This window comes from Apium graveolens, unplaced genomic scaffold (assembly GCF_009905375.1).
Source record: "Apium graveolens cultivar Ventura unplaced genomic scaffold, ASM990537v1 ctg102, whole genome shotgun sequence".
Taxonomy (NCBI): Eukaryota; Viridiplantae; Streptophyta; class Magnoliopsida; order Apiales; family Apiaceae; genus Apium; species Apium graveolens.
In genome coordinates, this window is record NW_027417068.1 from 113,661 (window position 1) to 139,435 (window position 25,775).

The 25,775-nt window shown below is 34.6% G+C and overlaps 4 protein-coding genes across 9 annotated transcripts; 2 read left to right on the top strand and 2 right to left on the bottom strand.

Annotated features, from left to right (window-relative positions):
- The first annotated feature begins 403 nt into the window (after positions 1-403).
- Positions 404-7,100, top strand: LOC141699676 (aminoaldehyde dehydrogenase 2, peroxisomal). The gene is made up of 15 exons (XM_074503526.1): positions 404-623; positions 1,038-1,180; positions 1,620-1,700; positions 1,781-1,929; positions 2,626-2,718; positions 2,808-2,931; positions 3,043-3,108; positions 3,204-3,270; positions 3,423-3,499; positions 4,233-4,346; positions 5,556-5,633; positions 5,720-5,871; positions 5,997-6,057; positions 6,217-6,323; positions 6,796-7,100. The coding sequence occupies exons 1-15, from the start codon at positions 509-511 to the stop codon at positions 6,884-6,886; spliced, it is 1,518 nt and encodes a 505-aa protein (XP_074359627.1). The 5' UTR covers positions 404-508; the 3' UTR covers positions 6,887-7,100.
- A 1,995-nt stretch (positions 7,101-9,095) lies between these two features.
- LOC141699677 (uncharacterized) lies at positions 9,096-14,830 on the top strand. The gene is made up of 15 exons (XM_074503527.1): positions 9,096-9,622; positions 9,850-9,947; positions 10,071-10,171; positions 10,273-10,351; positions 10,492-10,552; positions 10,719-10,765; positions 10,879-10,971; positions 11,073-11,163; positions 11,766-11,814; positions 12,885-13,001; positions 13,082-13,229; positions 13,856-13,948; positions 14,027-14,095; positions 14,401-14,443; positions 14,541-14,830. The coding sequence occupies exons 1-15, from the start codon at positions 9,565-9,567 to the stop codon at positions 14,639-14,641; spliced, it is 1,248 nt and encodes a 415-aa protein (XP_074359628.1). The 5' UTR covers positions 9,096-9,564; the 3' UTR covers positions 14,642-14,830.
- A 582-nt stretch (positions 14,831-15,412) lies between these two features.
- LOC141699673 (E2F transcription factor-like E2FE) lies at positions 15,413-18,602 on the bottom strand. 2 transcript variants are annotated; one of them, XM_074503523.1, is made up of 11 exons: positions 18,429-18,602; positions 18,271-18,338; positions 18,021-18,073; positions 17,860-17,937; positions 17,690-17,743; positions 17,443-17,557; positions 17,196-17,260; positions 17,032-17,104; positions 16,882-16,943; positions 16,396-16,801; positions 15,413-16,137 (listed from the first exon to the last, which is right to left on the bottom strand). In XM_074503523.1, the coding sequence occupies exons 1-11, from the start codon at positions 18,533-18,535 to the stop codon at positions 16,043-16,045; spliced, it is 1,176 nt and encodes a 391-aa protein (XP_074359624.1). In that variant the 5' UTR covers positions 18,536-18,602; the 3' UTR covers positions 15,413-16,042. The 2 variants fall into 2 exon arrangements, with proteins under 2 accessions (XP_074359624.1, XP_074359623.1); XM_074503522.1 differs by having other exon boundaries at positions 16,882-16,955.
- Positions 18,603-20,247: 1,645 nt separating this feature from the next.
- On the bottom strand, positions 20,248-23,430 carry LOC141699680 (pentatricopeptide repeat-containing protein At1g74900, mitochondrial). Of its 5 annotated transcripts, none has more exons than XM_074503531.1 (2): positions 21,154-23,430; positions 20,248-20,499 (listed from the first exon to the last, which is right to left on the bottom strand). In XM_074503531.1, exon 1 carries the CDS (start codon positions 23,343-23,345, stop codon positions 21,843-21,845), a length of 1,503 nt encoding a protein of 500 aa, XP_074359632.1. In that variant the 5' UTR covers positions 23,346-23,430; the 3' UTR covers positions 20,248-20,499; positions 21,154-21,842. The 5 variants fall into 5 exon arrangements, with proteins under 5 accessions (XP_074359632.1, XP_074359636.1, XP_074359635.1 ...); XM_074503535.1 differs by lacking the exon at positions 20,248-20,499 and having other exon boundaries at positions 20,514-21,389; positions 21,576-23,430; XM_074503534.1 differs by lacking the exon at positions 20,248-20,499 and having other exon boundaries at positions 20,514-21,394; positions 21,576-23,430.
- Positions 23,431-25,775: the final 2,345 nt, after the last annotated feature.

The window sequence follows — 25,775 nt, forward strand, 5'->3', positions numbered from 1 at the left end:
ATTTATAATTTTTAAAACTAAATAAAATGAAATATTACTATTTTGTATTAATTAGAAATAAACACAACTTATTTAAAATTTAATTTGATAACCGTTCTTTCAAACCCACCTCCACTAGGATATCAAATCTAATTTATTTAATATAATATAAATTAAATGTAACAAATTCTATAGTTTCTTTGAAATAAATAAAAGTTGGGAGGCGTGCCTTGGATTGATTTATCTTCCCTATTTAAATAGTAACATTTTTAAATATATATTGTCGGCCAATAATGCGGACCGAATCTCTTTGTTCAATTATAATATAAGTAAATACCATATTTATGTGTTGTAATATAATGTACATTACTAATTAAATTAAATAATCCTATAATATCTGATCTCGGATACTGAAGCAGCATATAATATACAGTAGAGTGATCACAAGATAGCTAGCAAGACAAAGTGAATCAACAAGAAAACTGATTGAAAGGAGAAGAAGAAGAAGAAGAAGAAGAAGATTGCATACATGGCAGCAGCAATGAATATTCCAGTTAGGCAGCTCTTCATTGATGGAGATTGGAGAGTTCCTGTTCGCAATAATCGTCTCTCTGTCATCAATCCCGCTACTGAGCAGATCATTGGTACCTCTCTCTCTCTCTCTCTCTCTCTCTCTCTCTCCCTACCACTCTCTCTCTCTCTCTCTCTCTGCCATCTCTCCCTCTCCCATCTCTCCCCCCATCTCTCTCCCTCCCTCTCTCCCACTCTCTCTCTGCTGCTCTGCCATCTCCCTCTCCCTCTCTGTCTCTCTCCCCCATCTCTCACTCTCTCTCCCGCATATAATTGGAGTTTTACAAATTTGAGCTTCTATTGCACTTAATTGTACTGTTTTATTCTTGATTTAATTGTTGATTTACTGTTTCTTATAAAAATTGATATCTTAGGATGAGTTAAAATCCTAGTTGCAGCTGATGATTAGAAATACTGATTAAGTGCTTATTAATTAAGATTAATTTTGGTGATTGTGATTCTGATCTATGTTTCATAACTTAATTTAGGGGATATACCGGCAGCTACATCGGAAGATGTCGATCTTGCTGTTGAAGCTGCTCGAAAAGCCCTTGCCAGGAATAAGGGGAAGGATTGGGCGTCTGCCACCGGTGCACATCGTGCTAAGTACTTGCGTGCTATTGCTGCCAAGGTATTTGCTTTTCTTGATATAAGGGCATTATTCGAATCCTACTTCATTAATTTGATAGGGTGATTGGTGAAGCTGAAGCTTTTTAATAGTATTAGTATGTTTTAGTCTGGTTAAAATATTTTCCTTTCGTGAATTCAATGCGTGAGAGGATGTTGATTGCTTGGTTGACAGTTCCGTACTTAGAGATCATCATTACGTAAAATAAACTTGGCCAATTTAAAATCTTATAAAGATTGCGCTAATGCCTCGTTGTATGAAGAGTAAGCCTTTTGGTGTTTGGTCGTGGGAATTGGCTGCGCTTTATTTATCTGGATTCAAAGAACTATATATTTTCATCAGAGTTGTAGTTAAGAGGATCGACCTTGTCACAACCTGTCCATGAGACTTTCTTGATTTGTTTTTTGTACAAATTCTGAGTATTTGTTCAAATTGCATGCAGATAACAGAGAGGAAAACGGAACTCGCAAAAATCGAATCTTTAGATAGTGGGAAACCACTTGATGAAGCAGCTTGGGATATCGTAAGTCTGTATGATGTATAGTTTACTATATACACGGGATAAGCTATATTGCATATTTTGATCGTTTTTATGTCATTCAGGATGATGTTGCTGCATGTTTCGAGTACAACGCGGATCTTGCAGAAGCTTTGGATGGAAAACAAAAGACTCCTATAACTCTCCCAATGGAAACATTTAAGTCTTATACCCTAAAAGAACCAATTGGTGTTGTTGGCTTAATTACTCCATGGTATGTGATGTCATGATAGTATTAACAGTCACTTAATTTTTTATTTTTTATTCTATATTCCGTTTGCACTCTGCTGTGTGTTCTTTAAATACGAAAAAGAAAACAATACACCCACACTTTTCTCGTTGCCTAAAGTTTGTAATAGAATTGGTAGAAAATAACTAAGGACGCACTGTTGAAATACATGAATAATTCTTCTATCTATATTTGCTATTGCAAGACATGTCTGAAAAGTCAAATTCCCCCTTTGTTCATTGTTAATAAATTTTTATGCTCTGAAAAAGTGCCGCCTTTATCGGTAATTTGATGTATATAAAACATTGTATTGCACTATAGGTGGGTGCACTTTGAAGTATGCTTATGGTATATGCAATGATATAGGTTTATTGTCCCCTTGTTTTTTATTTACACATATCGACCCACGCCATTCTTTATGTCATCTGGGTTGGTGTACAAAACCATTTAGAGAATAATGGATAAACAACCCAGGTAACGGATAACTGGTTCATGTTGATGGTATTTAAACCATCTTGCCAGGCCTTAGTTTGAGATTAAGATGAATGTTGTCTGCATTATCATGTTAATGGTTTTCAGAAGTAATATATTCCTGTAGAATTTTTGTTTCAAGAACTCTGAACAAATGTCGTAAACTACATCTAATTTTAACATGTGATTACTTGTCATTAATGCCATAAGGAATTACCCTATGCTGATGGCTACGTGGAAGGTCGCTCCTGCTTTGGCAGCTGGCTGTGCTGCGATACTTAAGCCCTCTGAATTGGCATCCCTGTAAGTACTTTATCATTTATATACTTTTTTGCTTTTCCCTATTTGAAGCTATAAATATCTTGTTCATAACTTGTAATATTCATTCTCAGTACCTGTTTGGAGTTGGGGCAAGTGTGTAAAGATGTTGGACTTCCTCCTGGCATTCTTAATATTGTTACTGGTTTAGGCTCAGAGGCTGGAGCTCCGCTGGCATCTCATCCTAATGTCGACAAGGTTAGGCTGTTTGTTTTTATCATTGCACATATGCTCTTGTTTATGCCCGTTTACCATGCTTTTATGGAGCTCAAAGTTTTCTTAGATTGAAACTATTTTGTTTATGTACAGATTGCATTTACTGGAAGTACTGCTACAGGAAGTAAGATCATGACTGCTGCAGCACAGCAAGTAAAGGTATGTCATGGGTTCACAATTATTCTGCACATGGAATAGGTTAAATCGATCAAAGGAGTCTTCATTGTCATACTAATTTGTGTTCCTTTCCGCAGCCTGTGACACTCGAGCTTGGTGGCAAAAGTCCAATAATTGTTTTTGAGGATGTCGACTTGGATAAAGGTTGTCTCTTCTGAAGTTAACAATTCTATGTTCTATCTTTTATACTATATATATATTTTTGATTGATAAAGCCTTAAATTAAAAAAAATTAAAAACTTAGTTTCTACGGTTTGAGTCAACATTCTAAATGTACCTTATTTGCTTTTTAACAGCTGCTGAGTGGACAGCTTTTGGTTGTTTTTGGACCAACGGTCAGATTTGCAGTGCAACCTCACGGCTGTTGGTGCATGTAAGTACGCATAATTAACTTTACACGTCAGGCATGCATTATATGCATATACTTATGAATGTTTTCCATTATCCTTTCACCATTTCTTGCCTCTCATTCTTATAAAGTGTGTGTATATACATGTTAAATTTTTCTTCATGAAATAGCTATATCTAATTTAGCATTGGAATAGCACAAGATACAGTAAATGTGAGTGTCGTTATACTAGCATATACATTTTTTAAAGCACCTTAAAAATAAAGTCTAATCGCTAGTTATGGGAACTAGTATACGCAATAAGAAACCCGGTGCAGGAACTTGTTTTTATAGATGAACTGCAGTTTAAGTTGTCAATATGCTAACTTGGTTGACAAATTTCTCCTTTCTCTTCTTTTTGATCATTTTGTAGTTCTTACGGTGGAATGAATTTCTAATCACAGAATGTACATTATCAGATATTTCATGTTACGTCTGTTTGTATGTGTTTACATGATTTTTTGGGTAAAAGGCATCAATTTTATTGATTGGGAATACTATTATAAAGATGGCAACATGGTTAGAGACATGTACTCATCCTGCTGCTGAGCACATTCATGGCCCAAATGAGATTAAATGTGAATAATTTTACTTTTTGTCATTGGACACACCAAAGTAGTTAAGATAGTAGAGTGTCTCTTTGCTATTATTTCTTGGTTATATATCTTTATCATCATCTTGAAAAAGTTGAAGTTTACAATTAATTATTATATTGCAGGAAAACATTGCTGGAAAATTTTTAGACAGACTCGTGAAGTGGACAAAAAATATTAAGATTTCAGATCCCTTAGAGGAAGGATGTAGGCTTGGGCCTGTTGTTAGTGGTGGACAGGTACAAAACTTGTTTCAGTCAAAAATATGTATATCTTGATGTTTTAGATTTTATGGAATCGTTTCCCGTGTGTATTTCATTTTGTTGTGTTCAAATATGCTCATTAAAGGCGGTCACCTGCCTACAGGGCAGATTCACAATAGGGGAGAGTGTGCCTACCCCCACCCTGACTATCTGCAAAGTACTGCATATGTGAACTTCAAATATTCTATAATCATTTTTCTTATAAAACCTTTTTGGATGAAGTAAATATGACTTCTATATCTTATGTTCTTGTGATCCTTTTTGCTCTCTTTTTTCTTCTACAAATAATACATAAAATCGTGTATTTATACTTCTATATTTTGACCCTTGGCTGTTCCAACAAAAAGCTAGTTAGAGTAACTAGAAATCTACTAGTTTAAAGCCAATAATAAATAACAGTATAAATTATAATGACTTGTATATGTACATACAAATACATATGCATGTTAAGAGATAGGTAAATTAAGCAGCAATGAAAATGTAACTTTTGAATTTATTAATATTTCCAGATCAGGATAACTAAATTTGATGTTTACGGACAGTACTAATCCCGAACAATTTACAATTTCATTGTTAAAAAAAAAGACAACTTTGCATTTAGCAATAAATAAAATAATATTAGCACACCCTCATGTTATACCCTGGCTCCGCCACTGCCTACCTACCTTTTCCCCTCCCATGCCAGTATCTTCAAACAATATGTTGATAACAGGTCTTTGCATGTCTTCTCATTTCTGAAACTTTTCGAGATAATAATTCCTGACTAGGGTAAAGCTATGAATTATTTTTGCACACCGTTTACAATGATAGGCTGTAGCTAGAAGGCCCTCATGTCATGGTATCAGTACTTTATTTGTTAAGATTAGCAAAGCATATTATGTCAATTTTAGGACGCTTATCAGATTGCTATTCCATCTGTGGATTTTGAAATATTCCTATTTTCCGAAGACTGCAAATTTAATTTTAAAAATTTCAAATACTTCCCTGACAGTTTATCTTAGTAAGGTAATTTGTAGTACAATTTTACAATGAGAAATGGCTGAGTACAATACTAGGAGCCTGAAAAGAGCATATGATACCTATGATTACTTGCAGCAAAGTTCATATGCCGCTGCTATGTCTAATTCTATTTACCCATAGTGCAAAATATATGATTAAAGTTTTGTGGTGTATCCTACGTTTCAGTATGAAAAGGTGATGCAGTTTATATCAACAGCTAAGAAAGAAGGAGCAACTATTTTGTCTGGTGGGGAACGGCCTAAGGTATGTATCCGTGAGAGGCTTTACTGTTCTATAATTCAATATATTGTGAGTTGTGACACTACAATTGACTTGCTGAATAATGGCAGCATTTGGAGAAAGGTTACTTCATTGAGCCAACAATTATAAGTGATGTTACCACTTGCATGCAAATATGGAGAGAAGAAGTCTTTGGACCCGTTCTTTGTGTAAAAACATTTAAAACCGAAGATGAAGCTATTGAACTAGCAAATGATACTCGGTGAACTATCTCCCTCTCTCTCCTTGTGCATTATTTATTAATTTTTAGTGTATATATATCACCTGTTTATTTCTTGAGAGTCATCTTACTTGAAGCTGAAAGAACGTTTTAATAAAAAATTGTAGTTATGGCTTGGGAGGTGCTGTTATATCCAACGATCTAGAAAGATGTGAGCGTGTTTCAAAGGTTAGCTTCATGACTTCTCTTCTTAGAATAACTCTAAATAGTATTAGAAAACCCCAAATTTGTAGCTTTATGATCCGTCTGTGCACAAAAAAAAACAATAACAGATTTATGGATAATCATCAAGCTCTTTAAATGTTGAATGTGTTGCCTTTCTTGCAGGCTCTACAATCAGGGATTGTGTGGATTAACTGCTCCCAGCCTTGCTTCTGTCAAGCTCCCTGGGGTGGGAAAAAGCGTAGTGGTTTTGGACGTGAATTAGGAGAATGGTAATATAAAGATCTCTACCGTTCTTTTACTATATCTATAAAACACGTAGAATATGATCAACCCAAAATTTCCTCTAAATGATCCAATTTTTTCTTCTAGTCTGTTGACTCTAGTAAATGCTTTACTACTGAACCTTTACATCTTGGTACAATACTTCTCTTAAATGATTTCCATTCTATTTCAACAATCAGTAACTATTAGTAGCTTGATAGGAGAAATAACTCATTTTGCACATAAATTTTAGGAATACACGCATATCCTGTTTATTTGAGTCCGGGACTTGGACATTCTGTCCTTAGTTACAGTTACGAACATATATTTAGACATTGTTTCTGAATTCTAAATTGAATTTAAGCTTTTCTATGAAGGATGGTCCTTGTTTAGTTGTGTTAATTTATTAACAGTTAACTGGGTCGACATATCCGCCCATTCATCATTGCTTCTGATATGAATACTACATCTATCTTGCAGGGGACTTGATAACTACCTTAGCGTGAAACAGGTCACACACTACATATCCGATGAACCGTGGGGATGGTATCAGTCACCATCAAAGCTCTAAAGATTCTACAGGGTAAGGATGAACCACCACGGTGCACGAATCCTAGTACTGATCACCACTTCACCCCCTAGCGTTCCTTTAGTCACAGTATTGCCCTTACAGAGAGCTAACATCAGCTTAATTTTAATTATGTTGTGTACTATCTTTAAACCAATTGTATTGATACTGGATTTATAAGTTTGTCATCAATAAATTAATGTGTCCGTTTGAGAAATCTTAAAATAAGTAACTTATCACTTAAATTCAATAATTTAAGTGACTTATAAGTGATAAGTAGATGAATACTTATAAGTTAAATAAACGTTTGGATAATTTTACTTATAAGTCAGATTTTTTTTTCTTAAATGGGCTAATATAAATAATTTTTAAATATAATTATCTTAATTAGTGAATTTTAAATTAGATTAACATTTTAAAACATATTTTTTAAATCTAAAGTTAATAAAAAATGAAAAATTAAAATAAGTTAAGAAAAATTACTTCTTTATTAACATTCAACTTATCAGCTTATAAGTTAGAAATTCAGCTTATAAGTTGGTTCGACAAACACTCCCCGATAAGCGATAAGCTGTTACGGGTTTATAAGTTATACGCTCATATTTTTTCAGGGCTAGTTTTGTCATAATGTTGTTTGTATTGTGCGTTGAAAGTTTGGTGTAGCTGGCTATAGATATATCCCCAGTAACATGCTGGTGTGAATTGAGATAAAGGAATATTCTGAAAATAAGCTCATGAATATACTTCTTCGTCAATATAGTTCTTAATATATGATTCTAATCCTGATTATAAAATTAAAGTTACCTTAAAATATCCAGATCTTAAACTTAAATTTTTATATAATTTTTAATATCTTAACTAATGTTGTGTATACTTGCACTTAATCTAGGATAAACAACAAGTATCATGAGTTTTAAGGATAAAAAGATGTAATCATTCGTAAAGTCTAATTATTATTCTCAGCCCTTTCTGTCTGAATATAATACTTCTCATCCCACCCGATTTTTTATACTGAGGGACGGGGGCCAGGGGTTCGACACATAATTTAAATTTTTTATAAAATGTTGTTGTCTAATTTTTTTATAAATTTTTTCTTCTAAATAAAAGTATAAGATTCAAATTTTTATACAAAACAATTTTTTTTAAGAAATTAAGGAACTATAATTTATAGTAACCTTAAAATATGTTTTGAGAAAAAATCGTAAAAAAATGAGTGGGAGTGTGGGAGTAATAATTAGGGGTAATCGCGATGCGGACGGTGCGGCTTTTTCTTCAAACCGCATGTCAAATTTTCCAAATCACACTCGCATCCGCACCGTGTAACATAAAAAACGACATAAACCACATCACGAAAATGCAATGCGGCGTGGTACGGTTTGTGCGGTTTATTTATTCAAAATATTTAGCCCGTAAGTAAGCTAAAAATAATATGTTTTTTTGGTTAAAAATAAAAAAATGTCGATAATTTGTAATTTGTAAGTTAGCATTTAGAATAAAAAACTATAGTAACAAAAAATAAATTTATAATATATTAATATATCTATATATATATATATATGAAATTACGGTGTGGTGCGGTTTAAACCGCAATGTTAAAATGTCTGACCGAAAATCGCATCGTATCGTATAGTTTGTCAAAAACTCAAACTGTAATTATAACACGAAAAATTAAAAACTGTATTTTATGACACGATATGTGACAATGCGGACGATTTTTGCAATTTGTGGTGTCTAGTTATGGGTGAAGGACAAATTTAGCCTATTTTTACACAAAATTGACAAAAATAACCAGTTTCTGAAAAGTTTGCCAACTTTAGCCGATGGGATACCCAACTGTCAGTGGAGTATCCACTTTATACAAGATACTCAACTGGCAGTGGAGTATCCCATATATGAAATACCCAACTACCAGTGGAGTATCCTATACAAATTGAGATTCCCAACTGACAGTGGAGTATTCAATCGGCCAAAATTGGCCACTTTTTTCAGAACGGCTATTTTTGTTAAATTTTTCAAAAATCGGCTATTTTTGTCATTTTTTCTCTAGTTATCACATACACCTAGCTAATAGAATCGTGTTACACGCCACTCCCGGTATACTTACATAAAAGGCCATTCTACTAAATAGTGGCCATGTATTTTTCTATATATGCAAAAAAGCAACAAATAAATATTGTGTAAATTATGACGTGTCGATCTGAATGAGTTGAAGAGGATAGGTTTGAATGGGAGATGAAAGCTAAGTTGCATGGAAGCTTCTTTGTTCTTCCCTGTGAGCACATACATACATATCCAGATATAAGTGTATGTATGTATATGTGTTTTTTTAACAGCAACCGACAAAAAAAATACAACAGGAGAGAATGGATATACTAATACTAGTACATAAATGTGATACTTACATGCACATGCTCGTTTTGCCTGTCTAAACACTTTACCCCGTACCAATTATTTCTGATCCTCAATTCTTACTGTTCCCCCTCCTCATTAGATCTCTCTCTCTCTCTCTCTCTCTCTCTCTCTCTCACCCATCATCATCCTCTTTTTACAAACACACTCCAAGCCTTACTTATAAGCCCATTCTTGAGAATCACAGGACTTGACACACACACATATCAGTTTGTAGTTTTATGATTTACTGCCATTTTTGAGAGATCTGTGTTTTTGTATTTGTGAGAATTATGGTGAGTTCAGATGAGAAGGTTGTTGCTGTGATCATGGTGGGTGGTCCAACTAAAGGTATGTTTTCATCCTTCTTAATTCAACCCTATAGAGATCACATGTTCTTTCTTTGTCATACTTAAATTTGGGTTTTTTTATGTGATAGAATTATTTAATTTGAATCAAAATTTGATCTTTTTGGATGGAAAATTATTTCTAGTGTATTTCCCATTTCTGATTTGCATTTTTTAGTTATACCCTTTGTTGAATTTTGTGTAAAGATGTTGATTCCCATGTATGTTCAGGTACTAGATTTCGGCCATTGTCGTTGAATCTTGCAAAGCCACTCTTTCCATTGGCAGGGCAGCCTATGGTTCATCATCCAATTTCTGCTTGTAAAAAAGTATGTATCATGCTACTTTTCAATTTACCAATTGTTCTGATTGAAAATTGTGGCTCTTTTAATTTCTTGGGATGATTATGATTAGTGCTTATGTGCATTATATTGCACTTGTCCCCATTGTAGATTCCAAACCTTGCACAGATCTATCTAGTTGGTTTTTATGAAGAGCGCGAATTTGCCTTGTATGTTTCCTCAATCTCGAATGAGCTGAAAGTGCCTGTTAGGTAAGTTCTTTAACTACTCAATTTCCAATGTGGGCTCTAAGTGTTAAACTGATCATAGAATTTTAATGTCTGAAGTTTCTTTGTTGATATTTTGTCCTTAGATACTTGAGGGAGGACAAGCCACATGGTTCAGCTGGCGGACTTTATAAGTTTAGAGATCTACTAATGGAAGACAACCCGGTATAGTTCTCAAAGCTATATCTCTTCAGATCTTGTTAGTTTTTAATTCTGTGCTGTTTTTATAAAACTATAGGAAAAATTAGATTATTCATCTAAATTTCCGAACTGCCAATTGACTGATGTAAGTGCTTTTGTCGCAGTCGCACATTTTCCTGCTGAACTGTGATGTTTGCTGCAGTTTTCCACTGCCGGAGATGCTCGGTAACCCGTCTTTCTTAGAATTTGCTTATTTTCCTGATCTGAGCTTGCCATTCCAACTTCAGTAGAAATACTATGTGAACAATTGTAATTTAATTTAGAATTGGTAGATGATATCCATTTTCGTATTGAAGATTTAGAATTCACAAATTTTCTTGAACTTCTGCAGAGGCCCATAAAAGATACGGTGGGATTGGAACAATCCTAGTAATCAAGGTCAGAAAGCTGTTTGGAAAACGTCTGATTAATATGTTTTAGGCTTTTAGCAGAGGACTTTCTGCCTTTGTTTTAGCACCTACGTTAAGGTGACCCCCTATTTCTATGCACAGGTTTCCCCTGAGACAGCCAATGAGTTTGGGGAGTTGGTGGCTGATGCTACAACCAATGAATTGTTGCACTATACAGAAAAGCCAGAAACATTTGTATGTATATAACCTAAAAAAACATCTTCTAGCATTCAATATCCAATCAATGATTTATTGCATGCAATTTTGGTTATTGTCTAGTTTTTAATGAATTGCAGGTGAGTGATCGAATAAATTGTGGGGTTTATGTATTTACACCAGAAATATTCACTGCCATTCAAAATGTTTCTTCGCAAAGAAAAGAAAGAGGTCAGTCATTTGGACCTTATTGATAAATGCTACAATTGTCTCACATTTTAGACATTTCTGTAGACTATATATATGATTCTCTGAAAAGCAATTACTGATCATAAGATTATTGGACCTTAATATTAACAGATCTTGCGGATTTTGTATTGTGGAAATTGGTTTTACTTCTATGGTATAACTTTTGAAGAGTATCACATGGCTGGATGTTGTATTTGTACATCCACAAACATATTGCTTAATGTAAAATGGGAAGTTATTCTCTTAACTTGAACCATCTGAAAGTATAATTTTCCTCACTTTAACTTTCCTTTAGTGACTGTGACATGGGTACTTTTGACATTAGAAATCCTTCTGCCTTGTTATTGATTATTTGCAATATGTATACAAACTGATGCTTGGGTTGAGTAAAATGACCAGGACTTTGAGGGCTGATTTTCCGGATTCAAAACCCTTATTTAGGAATTAACTTACCTATCAGGAAAATTTAGTTATGTTGAATGTAGGAGACAAGGGGAAGGGTCTTTCAGAAATGTGGGTAAGGAAATCTAGCAGCACTTTATTGCCATTTCTTATCATGCAATTTAAAGTTTCACCATTTGCAGCTAATCTCAGACGTTTGTCCAGCTTTGAAGCTCTGCAGTCAGCAACAAGGTCGAATTTCTACTCATTCAACAACTTTTTTAAGTTCTCCTTTTTTGTATTTATAGGTGTACTTTTTATTTAATTCTCAATCGAACGATTTCACGGACATTTTTTGTGCATTCTTTGGTACCATTAAGTGATAGAGTATAAATAGTAACCTTTTGCTAGAAGTATGAGCATGCTATTTTAAAATATGTGTTATCCCAAAGAGATAAAGACTTTTAATTTTTAGAAATTATTGTCTACAGGCTATATGATAATAAACTAATAATACTTTCTGTATACAGTAGTGTTTGCAGCTCAACTTCTATAGTTTTTCATAATTATACTCTGAAAGTGTGAAATGCTATTATTTTCCATTTGCTGCATCTTTTGAAGTAGAAACTATGATGTCTCAAAAAATAGGTATGTAGTTATGAACGTGTCTGGCATTGGAGATTCTAGTACTCTAGTAGCGCAAGTTTCATGAAGATTAGATAGAAATTACCAACGCAGTGTCAGTAGTGGGTGTTGCCTGGATATTATAGAACAGCATAATGCGATGCTTAGTAATTCGTAGCATGTGCTTTCGTGCTCCTCCTTTCATTCTGAACTAAGCTTGATTCTTGGTTTAATCGCCAAACTAATATATAATGAGGGATCTGAGCATTTAGGTTTTCTAGTCCAGTATAAAAACAATTAAGTGTTGAAGTTCGTCTCTCAGATATTCCTCAAGTAATCTGTACTATTCTAAGTGTCTAATTGGTTGTATCCTAACCTCAGACCATGCAGACGAAGTGGCTGTGCTTGACGTAGAACTTAATGAACATTTTTTTATGCCTCAGTTGACTATTAGCCATTGCACTTGAGCTTCCGAAAACATATACAACTGAACAAACATATATCATGAGGCGCAATAAACAATTCCTTTACTATCAAAACCCAGTTGAACTAGTGACTAGTCTTTACTCTTTGAAAATTAATCTCTTACAAATTAGCCTTCATCTTGTTACTTGTTGCATTGTAGGATTATGCTGTAGCTTCTATGGCAATTAAGGAAAAACTCTAAAATTAATTTCCTGACACAAGTGCATTTACAGGAGCCTTCCATCAGATTTTGTGAGATTAGATCAAGATATCCTATCACCTCTAGCAGGGAAAAAACAATTATATACATATGAAACATTGGACTTCTGGGAACAGATCAAAACTCCCGGGTATTCTAAATTTCCAGTGGTTTAGAAGATTTTTTCTTTGTCATGGGGAATAATCTGATTTCTTTTTCCATTGACTGCAGTATGTCGTTAAAATGCTCGTCCTTGTATCTTTACCAATTCCGACATAACTCCCCCCATCTTTTGGCAAGTGGAGATGGTACAAAAAATGCCACCATTGTTGGTGATGTTTATGTGCATCCATCAGCAAAAATTCATCCAAGTTCTAAGGTTGTTCTTTTCCACTTTGTTTCTGACTAGCATTAAACTTGCATGTTAATTGTTAGTTAGTTCCTGTCTTAAATTATCAGATGAAGTGCTTGATAGATTTATTCCTTTTGGCATTCTTACTCGAGCATAATATCAAGAAGTATGTGCCAGCTTTATAATAAAATTTCCTCGACCCTAAGACTGGAATCTACTTTTGGTTGGGTTGTTGAAATTTATTTAATCCTGAGAGGATATATAAATAATGCTGACTAATGATGGCATGTCAAGAAAAAAGATTAGGCAAGTAAGATAGTTCTTCATAATCAGTTGAATGTTGTAGGATAACTCAAATGTCTCATGCACCCATTAAATGACATGTGAAGTGTAGTATGTTAATCTATACAGACATCTTTTCTAATTTTCTGGTTTCTACCATTCTCCATGACTATTTCTACTTTAGAGTTTTATCTTGTATAATAAGTGCCTGGTCACTAGTTTGAGAACCCTATGCGGCCTCAAGATGATATTTTTAGTTAACCTGATTTTGTGTATCACAAATTTCTGAACAGATTAGTCTCAACGTCTTGTGCCTTTCTTATCCTGTCATGTTCTACAGAAATATTGATTGTTTTACAAATTCTAAGCAGATTGGTCCCAATGTCTCAATTTCTGCCAATGCTCGGATAGGAGCTGGTGCCAGGCTCGTAAGTTGTATCATTCTGGATGATGTGGAGATTAAGGTGTGTGACTGAATTACTTACATAGCATATAAAGAGTTGGCACAGAATTTCAATATTTTTTTTAATTTTGTTCTATAGGAAAATGCAGTTGTTATTCATGCAATTGTCGGGTGGAAATCTTCTGTAGGAAAGTGGTCTCGTGTCCAGGTAAATCTGTAGTATTATATCAATTGTTGTTGCTTTCGACGAGATAATATGGATGTTTAACTACGGACTCATTTTAGATTATATCGAACTCAAACTAGGAGAGATCTGAATTTATATCTGTCTTTCCATAGACTTTCTTGACCTTTGTTATATGCCTTGCATATAGCATTTCACTTTCATTAAGTTCTGACAGCAGCCACTGTCTGCTAGGTTCAATCATCATAAAAACAGAACTTGTTACACAATTGGATTCTTAATATGCTATGAAAAGCTTTTACTTAAATATCTTGCCAAATTGGTTTCAGGGAGAAGGAGATTATAGAGCGAAGCTTGGAATTACAATACTTGGTACTTTCTTGATGCCTTCTCGTGTTAATTTTTGACAGACTTATATTTTTTAAAAAGCGTCTTAAACTCATATCTGGGATAATATTCATTAATCCAGGTGAAGCTGTTCATGTTGAAGATGAAGTCGTTGTGGTCAATAGCATTGTTCTTCCGAACAAAACTCTTAACATAAGCGTTCAAGAAGAAATAATACTGTAACCGGAAAGCCAAATAGGAGGAAATTCCACTGTATCTACCCTGTCATTATTCGTTTATTTATTTGTAAAGATCTAGAACATTGTTACTATGTGCTACCGAACGCAGCATAAACACTGTTGTAATTTTGGGGTTTCCCTTCTGTAAACCACTTTTTCTAAAGGTTAATAAAATGCTTCTTATTTATATCAAGTTTGATTCTTTTAGCCTGTCCCATCTTCACTTATTATGTCATTAATTGATAGCTTTCTGTTTGTCGGACAGCAATGAGCTCTTGTACTGAATACGACAAACAAAGCCTTTTACGATTTTGTAGTTTAAGTGATTCTGAAATCAGTTGTTAAAAGTATGCAAGAGAGTTGTTTCAGTTTAAATCTTAGTCTAAGAGGAAAGGAAAGCAATGAAGAGGGGAAGTTGGAGAATATGTGGCCAACTAAAACTTGATAAGGCATCATAAGGAGGTTCTTTTTTTTACCAGAGTCGTTTACTTGGATCTGAAAATAGTGCACTTCCCAACTATAGTTTAACCTTGATTACGCAAGAATTAAATAATTAATCGGTCAACAATACAATCTGCATTACCATGTGCAGCATTTCAGGTTGCGCAATTTTTTTTAAACTTTCTGGAGATTTGCCGTCACAGATATAATGCTCCTTTTGGTTGCAATAAGATATGAAACAATGAAAATGCAGAAGAGAAGAATAGTTTACTCTTAAATTTAAGCAAGAGTGTCAAAATATATGTGACGAGATTTGTTAAGGAAACCAGTAGAATGGCAAAAGAAATGGAATTTAATATACAGCACAAACACAAAAATTTAAGAGAATCCCTAGTATGATGTAAAAACTAGACAATCACTAGTAACCAAGACTATACTGATGGATTAAAAGTTTATAAGTATAGGCACATAGTCTAATGTTGAAGGCCAATATGAAGGTTTGAGCAAGATTTATTGTTGTTTATGGCCATGGGTCCTGGGCTCCTGGAAGGTCTAGGCATTAGCAACACGACTAGAACTTGACACCCTATGGTTATGATGTTCACCAAGTAAAGCTACCATATATGCAACAAAGATGTTAGAGACATTTAATTGTTCATGTAAAGTCTGACTGCTTGAGGCTTCCAAGCATGTATAAATTTCTAAAATCCCAACTAATTTGTTAAAAGTAGAAGAAAGCAGAAAAATCCTACATGGGGTGTATTATGACAGTGAACGGAAGCAGATGAATGATGTAAGATATTACAATTCATAGTATCTAGAGGATGGCCATTTGAAGCTGATACATAGAGCATATGCATCCAACATCTTTCCATCTCTTCTTTGTCATCTTCAACAGAAAGAATAATGTAGGCACCTGTGTTCTTCTAATACGGATTGGAGTTTCTAGCAGCAGATACAGCAATTAGGACTGTAGTTGTATTGGATTCTTCCCACCAGCTACTTCAGAATACCAAGAATTCCACGCTTCCATATAATGACCAAATAGATCTCTCAAAGCTGAAAGAAACATCAAAAGATAGTAGTCTCCTATCAGTATAAATTGCTCTAAATTAGAACAGAATACAAATTAAAAACACTGTACATTTTGTTGAAGTTAAAATATTAGTTGCTGCATTAGAGACTATTTTTGTGGCGTTAGTAGTCTCAAAGCTGAAGTCAATTTACATGTGGCATGCCAATTTTTGTCTGAATCGCCATTGGAGTCAACAATAATTCAAAGACATTGAAATGATGCATCAGAGAATGAAGCAATACCTTGGTTATGATACTGAGGACTGTGTGTTATGGCAAGACTTTCCCAATCATGGATCTGCTTCCGGTTATTGCTTGAAGGTTTCGCTTTAGGCACACTTATAGGAGCAAATGGACCAAAGTGATAGTTCTGGACATTCTGTATTGATCCTTTTTCTAAGTCACTTGCATCAACCTTTTTGACAGTCATGCAGTCAGATCGTGTTTGTGATGGTGTCATCCTTGCCTGATCAGTAATTGCTTTAACTGATGGAGTCATCCTGCATCTTTTGAGACTAGAGTTTGTGAGCTCAGTACCAAATGTCCGTTTCTTGCTCTCAAGAATCAGATCGTTAGTTAATGACACTTGAGATCTTCCTTTCATTCCCAGCCACCTGAAGGCAGGTTTCCTTGTCTCAGGGTGATGAGTCTGCATTATTTATTAAGTTAGAATTTAAACAAAAAGTAGTTTTTGAACATATTCCAGAGAACAGTAAACTAAAGTCTTACCTTCTCAATAAAGTTCATGGAAGACAAAACATTTGCAATATCATAGAGCCGTCTAACTTTAGCTGTAGAATTGTCTTAAGAAGAGAACATTAGTTAAAGAGTTCTTTGTAAAACTTATGATATTTGAGGGGCACAGAGAAAAATCATTACTTCTCATCAGTGACAGATCATGAGCATCTCCAAGCAAAATCTTTGCAGCTTCATCCAGTGAGATCATCTCCACCTAAAACGAAAAAAGAAAGTAATCAAGCTGGTTAGACACACAAATACCCACAAAACATATAGAATAAATGAATTTGGAAAAGCTAGCATACATCTGAACACAGGAAGAGCTTAACAAAATTCTGTGTCAGCAATCCCAATGATTTCTCCTTCCTCTCTGCAGAGATTAAAACCGAAAACTAAGCCAAGAACTCAGTGAAACATATATTTACCCATAAAAGCTATAATAAGTGAGTTCTCAATGACAACATGCTTGTAGGTCATATGAATTTAACAATACAAATGCCGAGGTACAATTGTAAATTGTAATAATAATAAGGAAAAAAAACAAAGACATACCAGATTTAGATGCTCCTAAACCTGAAACTTTAGAGGCAGAACTTGCATTTGACTTATCATTCTGACTTGAATTATTGGAAGTTTGCATCTTCTCATCTACTTCCTCTTCTAAAATCTATGACATATTCAAAACTAACATAACAATGCTACAAAATATTGCCAGAATCACAAAATTGAAATTGAAAGTTCTACATTAACAGATAAAAAGCATTTCTCTGAAGCTCGAAGACACGAAAAACCAACACACCTTGAAGGGTAAAGGATCTTCAAAGGAGGTATAGCTTTCTTTCAGACCTTCTTGCTGGTAAATTATAACAAATTAACAATCACCCAATCGTAAAATAAACTAATAGCTAAATTGCACAATTTCAATAATCAAGTTCTTTAAAAATAGCACAAGTTGGATAAAGTAAACACCTTAAGCAGCTGTAGAGTTTTCGGAATGATTCCAAACCCTTTCCATGAATAACGATTCTTGGCCTTCTTTGTAAGCAGCTGCATATCAGTATAAAAATCAGAAAATTCCCCTAAACTAAACAACATAAACGGAAGAAAAGGCGAGGAACGATAGATCTTACACCGATGCTTTCAAGAACATTAACAATATCATAGATCCTTCGCCTCTCAACACCTAAAATATCACCAATTGCATAAAAAAAATCAATGCAATATCCAAAACAATTCACATATACACAATAATTCGAGAATTCAACACATAAGGCCTCGCCAATTATAGTAAAAAAATCAAAAAAAAAAAGATTCTGAATTAATTTAATTAAAAATAAAATGGAGAAACAAAATAAAGAAAGGGGGTATCAGGAAGAATACCTAGACGGGCAGCAGCATCATCAAGTCCAATAGTATCGATACCGTCTCGGTCATACAAGCTCAAGAAACTATAATAAAATTCAAAAAAAAATCAGATGCATATAGAATTAAATTGAGGATGTTGTGGATATAGAGGGAGGGGGGGGGAGAGAGATTACTTTGAGCATAAGAGGCCGAGAGATTTCTGTTTGCGGCAGTAATTGGATTCTCTGGATCCAGAAGGGAATGAAGATGAATCTTTTGAATTCGATGAAACCAGCGCCATTTCTACACCTACAGATCTATTCAAATTCGCGAGAGAGAGAGAGAGAGCGAGATGGGGGAGAGAGCGAGATGGGGGAGAGAGAGAGAGAGAGAGAGAGAGAGAGAGAGAGGAGAGAGAGAGAGAGAGAGAGGAGAGAGAGAGAGAGAGAGAGAGAGAGAGAGAGAGAGAGAGAGAGAGAGAGAGAGAGAGAGAGAGAGAGAGAGAGATTTGGGGGTGGTGCCGTTAAGAAAGAGGGAGAGATTAGGGGTTGTTGAGGTTGGCGCGGTGATGGAGTTTAGGGAGGGATAATAATGCGAGCGTTTCCGCCTCTTTGAAATTTCAAATTCTAATTTTCTACCGCCCATTCACCCCCTTTTTACCTGTCTTTGTGTTTTTTACTCCCCTTTATTTAATTTAAAAAAGGGTAAATTCATATACGCGCTCAACTGTGTTTAAATTAATTTACCTTATCTGCCTTGTTGCATGCAGCTGACTCCTCCCCCCACGTGCCAAGTTTCACTTTTTATTTATTTCAAACACATCTCCCTTAACCCAAATACTCTGACACTCTCGTTTATTTTAAAATAAATAAATAAATTTTAGCTTTTCAGGGTTATCAAAAAAATTATGTTTTGAATTCAATTTTTTTCCCAATTTTACTTTGTCTTCATTATTTAATTTTGGTGTCTATATTCTCTTTCTAATCATTTCATTTGACGAGTGTACATTTCAAAATATTATGATTTGATTACAATTTTAAGTTGATTTTTTCGCAATCCGACGTAGGAACGTGAAGTGTGATAGTTTTTTGACATTATTTTTTTTTATGGATTTTGTTCAGATTCCAAAAAGTATGATATGTACTTAAAATTGTATTATCCGACTAAATCTAAAAAATGTTATCGGATATTATGTGGTCTTAATCATATATTTCTGGATATTTAAAGTATAAAATGAAATCTTGATTGAATATAATAAAATTAAAAAACTTCTTAAAATCTTTATTAAAATATCAAAAAAAATTAATGAATTTTTTAGAATCTAAACCGAAGAAAGTGAATGTTTTTCAAAAAAATATTCAAATCGAATGATTACTAACTTTTCAAGGGGCTATTTTTAATACCCATGTAAATTTTACAGTTTTCCATTCAAATTATTCACATAATCAGTCACTTATCTACTACTCTGTTTTTTTATTTGCAAGAGTTTAAAAAATTATTAAAATTTATTTTTTAGCCTTTGTTCCTTTGCACAAATGGTCGCACTCATTACATAAGCAAAACCAAATACATTTGGCTCAAGCAATAAGGACAGCAAGAAATGCCCTTATCTCTTACTCACTCCCAGGTCAACATCTGCTCTTCTTTTTCAAAATATGTAATTAGAAATGCTCTGAGATCCATATCACCAGAAATTATACTAGGGTGAGGAAATGATTTAGTTGCAAGCAAACCTCCACCCATCACAAATTCTCCCTTGGCTAAGAGTTAAAACAAACAAAGGAAATTTCAATTTTTGGTTCAGGCAACAAGGTACATGACTCATTGCCGAAAACCTAACAAATAAATTTGGCACCCTTGGCAACACGAATATCATTTTGGCTAACAGAATAAAAAAATTATTACAGATGTTCAAATTTTATAAACCTAGTAAAATGCAAAGACAGAATGCAAAAACCATCAATAGATATTTTCTAGCTTCTTAAAACAAAGAAAGTAATTAGCGATTTAGTGTTGAAAACAAATAAGTTCTGTGTGAAGTAGTAACAGTGAATATCAACTGCCAAAGGAAAGAAAATAAAACGGATTCATTGGACCGTAAACAATTTTCTTGTTAAATTGATGGCTCAAAAGCATGCAGCTGTTGTCAACTTTGAGACTCTCCATCAGCCTCCCACTCGCTACAATGAAAAAGACACATGTGGCCTTTCTTCTCTTGAAGGATGCTTAGTGTAAGCGTGAGGACGAAGGGTTCTTTCGATTCACCTGATACAACACATTTATGAACATTGAAGTCAAAAGTTGAGTTTTCTAAATTAGAGTTTATAATCTAGATACCAAATTGTTGACGATCAAAGAAGTTGAGTGCTGCATGTCTAATCTTTAATCTTTTGTTGTTTTGTTCCAGAATTGATGGTCTATTAACGCTGTCACAACAGTCAAAATATCTATTACTATAGTAATTTCATGAAATCAACACTATTCTATATTGAAGTCCCAAAAGCTAGGAGGATATTAACTTCAGTCATTTGCATGATTCACCTCTGGCATATTTATATACCTAAATTAAGAACACTCGGCCTATTTAATTTATATTATGAAAACCTAATAATGACTTTACTTCAACATCAGCAGTCCAAATCTTTCTTTTTCAAGTAGACAACACAACAGGTAGCAAAGAAGAATTCCACAACAATGTGACTATTTTGTCTTTATGTTCATCTTTAGTACCACAATGCATCCATCTTTGAACAATTATATAGGAGCATTGAGTCCCTTTGACTCTTGCTCCTGCCCATCCTTATCTGTAGTAATATGCTTGCTTTACAACCTTAGCATACAAAAGACTAGATATCAGATTATTTACCGAAATAGACTTTAAAGTTCAACATAAAGCAAGTTTTGATTATTGTTACTAACCTCTGTATGACAACCTACACTTCGTGCAGTAATTGGTAGATCCTTTGGCTGTTTGAAGCTCCTGTTTGTAATTGTGTTGTGTTAAATCTTGAAACTTTGAGTGGTTTTGATGTTTGAATTGAGGGTGGCTGACCATGTCAGATGCCATGTGACAGTCAACAACCTGGAAATATCATCTCCCATATTGCAAAACTAATCATGAAGATTATGTCGGATGCATAACTTTTAAACAGATCCTGCACTGCAAATTCGCTATAATGAGCCATGTATTTGAGACACCCTAATGAGCCTTTCTGACTAAATAACATATGATCAAATAAACTTATATATAACTTCAATATGTTTAGATGTCTCTTCCCCCATATCGGAGCTTTACAGAGTTTGGGAAAATTTGATGACAGTGTCTAAGTCTCATGGCAAACCTGTCTGAGAGGGAAAATTTTATATTTCTTCTGCAGTTCTTCTGCTCTCAATTTAGCCAACTCAAGTCGATGAAGCTGCCAACATTTTGTCTTGAGAGTTGTTACTCGAACAAAATGTCACTGACAACAGCAAAAAATTAAGCCATTAACGTGTAGGACTATTTATACCAGTGTCACACATTGTTGATTAAAGGACACAAAGCTGTGCAACACGCAATCGATTGAAGCCAGTTCACAAGGTTCAGGAGCTAAGACCATTGATAGGCTTTACAGTCTGAAATGCCGAGGCAGACGGCCTGATGTACTATGCAATCTAAGAATCTCTTTGGCAAACTCTTGATGACCTGTTAACAGAAGGCCATTCAACACCCTGTTGTACATAAATTTTCGAGGCAGGAACCCTCTATCGACCATTTCAATCAACAACTTCCCAGCTACCAATAAATCATCTGCCGTTTTCCTGACAAACATTGCACTTATTAGTACATTATAAGTATCCAAATTAGGCAAGCACTCACCTCCACCCATCCGCTCAAACACTTCCAACGCCTTTTCGAGTTCACCATCATCACAATAATATCGAATGACAACATTATATGTCTGCACATTTGGTTCACACTCGTCACTCTTCATTCTATCCATATACTCCATCGCCCTATCCATCTTCCCTACATGGCACCACCCTCTAATCAACACACCATAAGTCGTTGAATTCGGCACATACCCCTTCTTCACCATCTCATCAAACACCAACGTAGCATTCTCAACACAATCTTTCTTACACAAAATCTGAATAAAAGCATTATAAGTTGCAACAGACGGAAGCACCCCCGCATCAATCATCTCATCAAAAACCTTCCGTGCTCTCTTAACCTCCCCAACAACTCCCAATCCATGAACCACAGTCGTATACGTAACAACATCAATCTCACATTTCCTCTTCTTCATCTCCAAAAAAAACCCCCAAGCTTCCTTCACTTGGCCCGCCCTAAAAAACCCCTTAAGCATCGTATTATATGTACCAAGACTCGGTTCCACACCTCTCTCAACCATCTCCCTCATAATCTCCAACCCTCTCGGCGTCCTCTTAATCAAACAAAACCCATTAACAAGCACATTATAAGTAATAGTATCAACCCTAAACCTCCCCCTAAAAGCCTTAAACAAATTATACGCCATTTCAACGCGTCTCGACTTACACAAAACATCAAGAAACATATTAAAACAATGCAAATCCTGAATAACACCATGATCATGCATTGACAAAAATACTTTAACAGCTCTATCAGGCTTACCAGCAGCCACCAATCTCTCAATCACAATAGCAAAAGTCTTCGGGTTGGGGCCAAGCATTCGGGTCTTCATTCGGGTCATTAAAATCCACAAAGCCTTGTAGTCTCTTAACCTAGCAGCAATGTCAATAGCATGATCAAATGCAGTAGCTGAGTGAGTGTAAGAGTGGTGGCGGTCCAAGATGTTGAAGAATTGAAGGGCTTTTGGGCCGTGGTTCCAGAGGCGTTTGAGGGTTTTGTGGACCAAGTCTTGAGTCCAGTTTATGTTGTGGGCTTGTAGGGTTTGAGGTAGGGCTTTTGAGTCTGTGGTGAGGATGAGGTTTGTTATAGTTAGGTCTTGTGGTGGTGGTGGTGGGGGAGAGGGTGGTGATGTGGTGGTGAAATAATGGGATGGTGGCGCGTGAAGAGAGAGTGGGATGAAGTGGGAGGTGAGGAGTTTTGGGTGTTTGAGGAATCTGTTGTGTTTAGGTAACAACATGTTGTGTTTTGGACATGGAACTGTGGGATGTTCTGTTTGACGGTTGAAGTGTTCGAATTTGGCAGTTTACAGGTGAGTTGAGACTAAAATCGATTATAATTAATTTTAATTTATAATGATTTATATATTTTAATTTATATTATGGGGGTTCACAATGAAAACTAAATATTTGATTTATAATTCTGTACATGGATACTAAAATATCTAAAATATTGTTGGATTTGGATTTTTTATTTGAATTTGTCGGATTTGAATGTTGTGATAACATGAATAGTTTTTTGATTTTATCTTCTAGCTTGAAATTTACTTGATTCCCAAAGTCATTGGATTGCTATCAAGGTCTTTTTTTATAATTAAATTACACAGCATATTTTGATGACAAGAATTCAATCACTATACTAATATTTCGTGAGTGTTTGCTATTAAATTGCTTTAAGAATTGAGCACGGTTGGATAGCTTAATTGGTTAAGAGTTTATCCTCTGTTGTCTCAGGTACAATCGAGCTTTGTGATTTTTCAATTTTCATTATATTACTGAATTTGCGGAGTCCGTAAACTAAGCCCGGAGTTTGGAAAGTGTTACTCAATATACAAGTCAGTATGTACAACTCAAGTCAACATACATGTGGTGTGGATCAAGATAATAGAATAAGCTGTCACGAGCTTGCAAAGTTAATTACAAAATAGATGGAGTTTAGAATATAAGTGGAATATTATTCTCATTTCTAAGAGCATCTCCAATAAGGGTTGTCAAGCTAGTTGTCAACTTTGCCAAATCATCATATATATTACTCCCTCCGTCCCAACCATTTGTTTACATTTGGTTTGGGCACGGAGGTTAAGAAAAATGATAAAGTAGTGGTGGAAAGTTTAAAAAGTGAGTAAAGTGGTGGGATTGATTAATATTTTATATATAAAGTGGGTATAGTGGAGGTAAGTAGTGGATGAGTTTACTTTTTATATTATAAAAATTTAACTACTTTTGGAAAATTTTGAAATGTAAAGAATTGGAAGGGACATCCCAAAAAGAAAAGTGTAAAGAAATGGTTGGAACGGAGGGAGTAATATTTTATTTTCACTCAATTTTATATTAATTTGGCAACATTTTACTACAATACTTAGCAATCTCTAATTGTTGCCTATGTGGCCCCTTAAATTAAATGGTAAATGACTCATAAACTAAAAAAGGTATTATTGATATAAACTTTTTGCATTTATATATGTATTTTAACCATTTTAGGAAGTTGCCAAGTTTTGACAACCTTGGTATGCAACCTCTTGGCAACCATACAACTCCAATAGGTTGGCAACCACGGGTGTCATGCCACATAAAATTTGGCAACCTCTATTGGAGATGCTCTAATGTAACAGAATTACATTACATATTGAACTCAACATTTTACATAATTGGTTTACTATCGTTTTCTACAAGATACAGATCTACAATCGTGTACATATTTTTTCACATTTTGTCATGGTATCAGAATCATTGTTTGATGATTTAGAGGTATGATCTCTAATTCATGAATAACTCGTACTCGATCGTATTCCGCTGTACTCAATTCAAGTCCAGATCCTAGTAATTCAGATCAAGCTTCACCAGTATCGTCTCCAATGGCGACTTCATCTTCTACAACTATTATCGATGTAAATTATCCTTTGTATATACTGTAACAGCCTGCATTTCCGGACTATTAATTCTAAATCGAAACTAATACAAAATACAATTTACTAATTCAAAATTCTTTTACAGAGTTGACTACTACAAAAACGCAGCTAAAAGCGGAAGTCCAAAAGTCAATCTACTCAAATACTAAGTCCTCAAACTTGAATGCTATCCAACTCTAACTCTTACATCGAACTTGGAAATTGAAAGGATGAGCTGCGAAAATCAACAAGTAACTACCGTCCAACGGCTCAAATAATATTTTTTAAGTTTTTTGAAACACAATTTAAACATGGACACATAACACAGATCACATAAAATCACACATATATTCGATAACAAGGTGAACAAAGATACACACAATATAATCAATAACTATTATCAAAACGAGGCACACGACACATTCTATAATCCACATAATCAAAATTCTTAATAACAAATTCTTATATTTAGTCCCATAGTGCTAAATCACACTTTATCCACACTTTGTCAGTGACCGAAATCTAACACTTTATGTCACACTTCCCAAGTGACCAGGTTCTAATTCTTATTCAATAGGGGGCTAGTTTACGTCCCTCGTCAAGTGAAATCGAAGCTTGACAAGGTATCGATGGGTTCCGGAATGTGCGCGAATTAGTTCTAATTTTTATGTATCACACTACTTAGTGATCGGGTTCTAATTCTTATACATGACTAAGACTGGGGATTTTCTTTTAATTCATTCCTTATCAATCACATATCACTATCACACTTACGATTTTCAA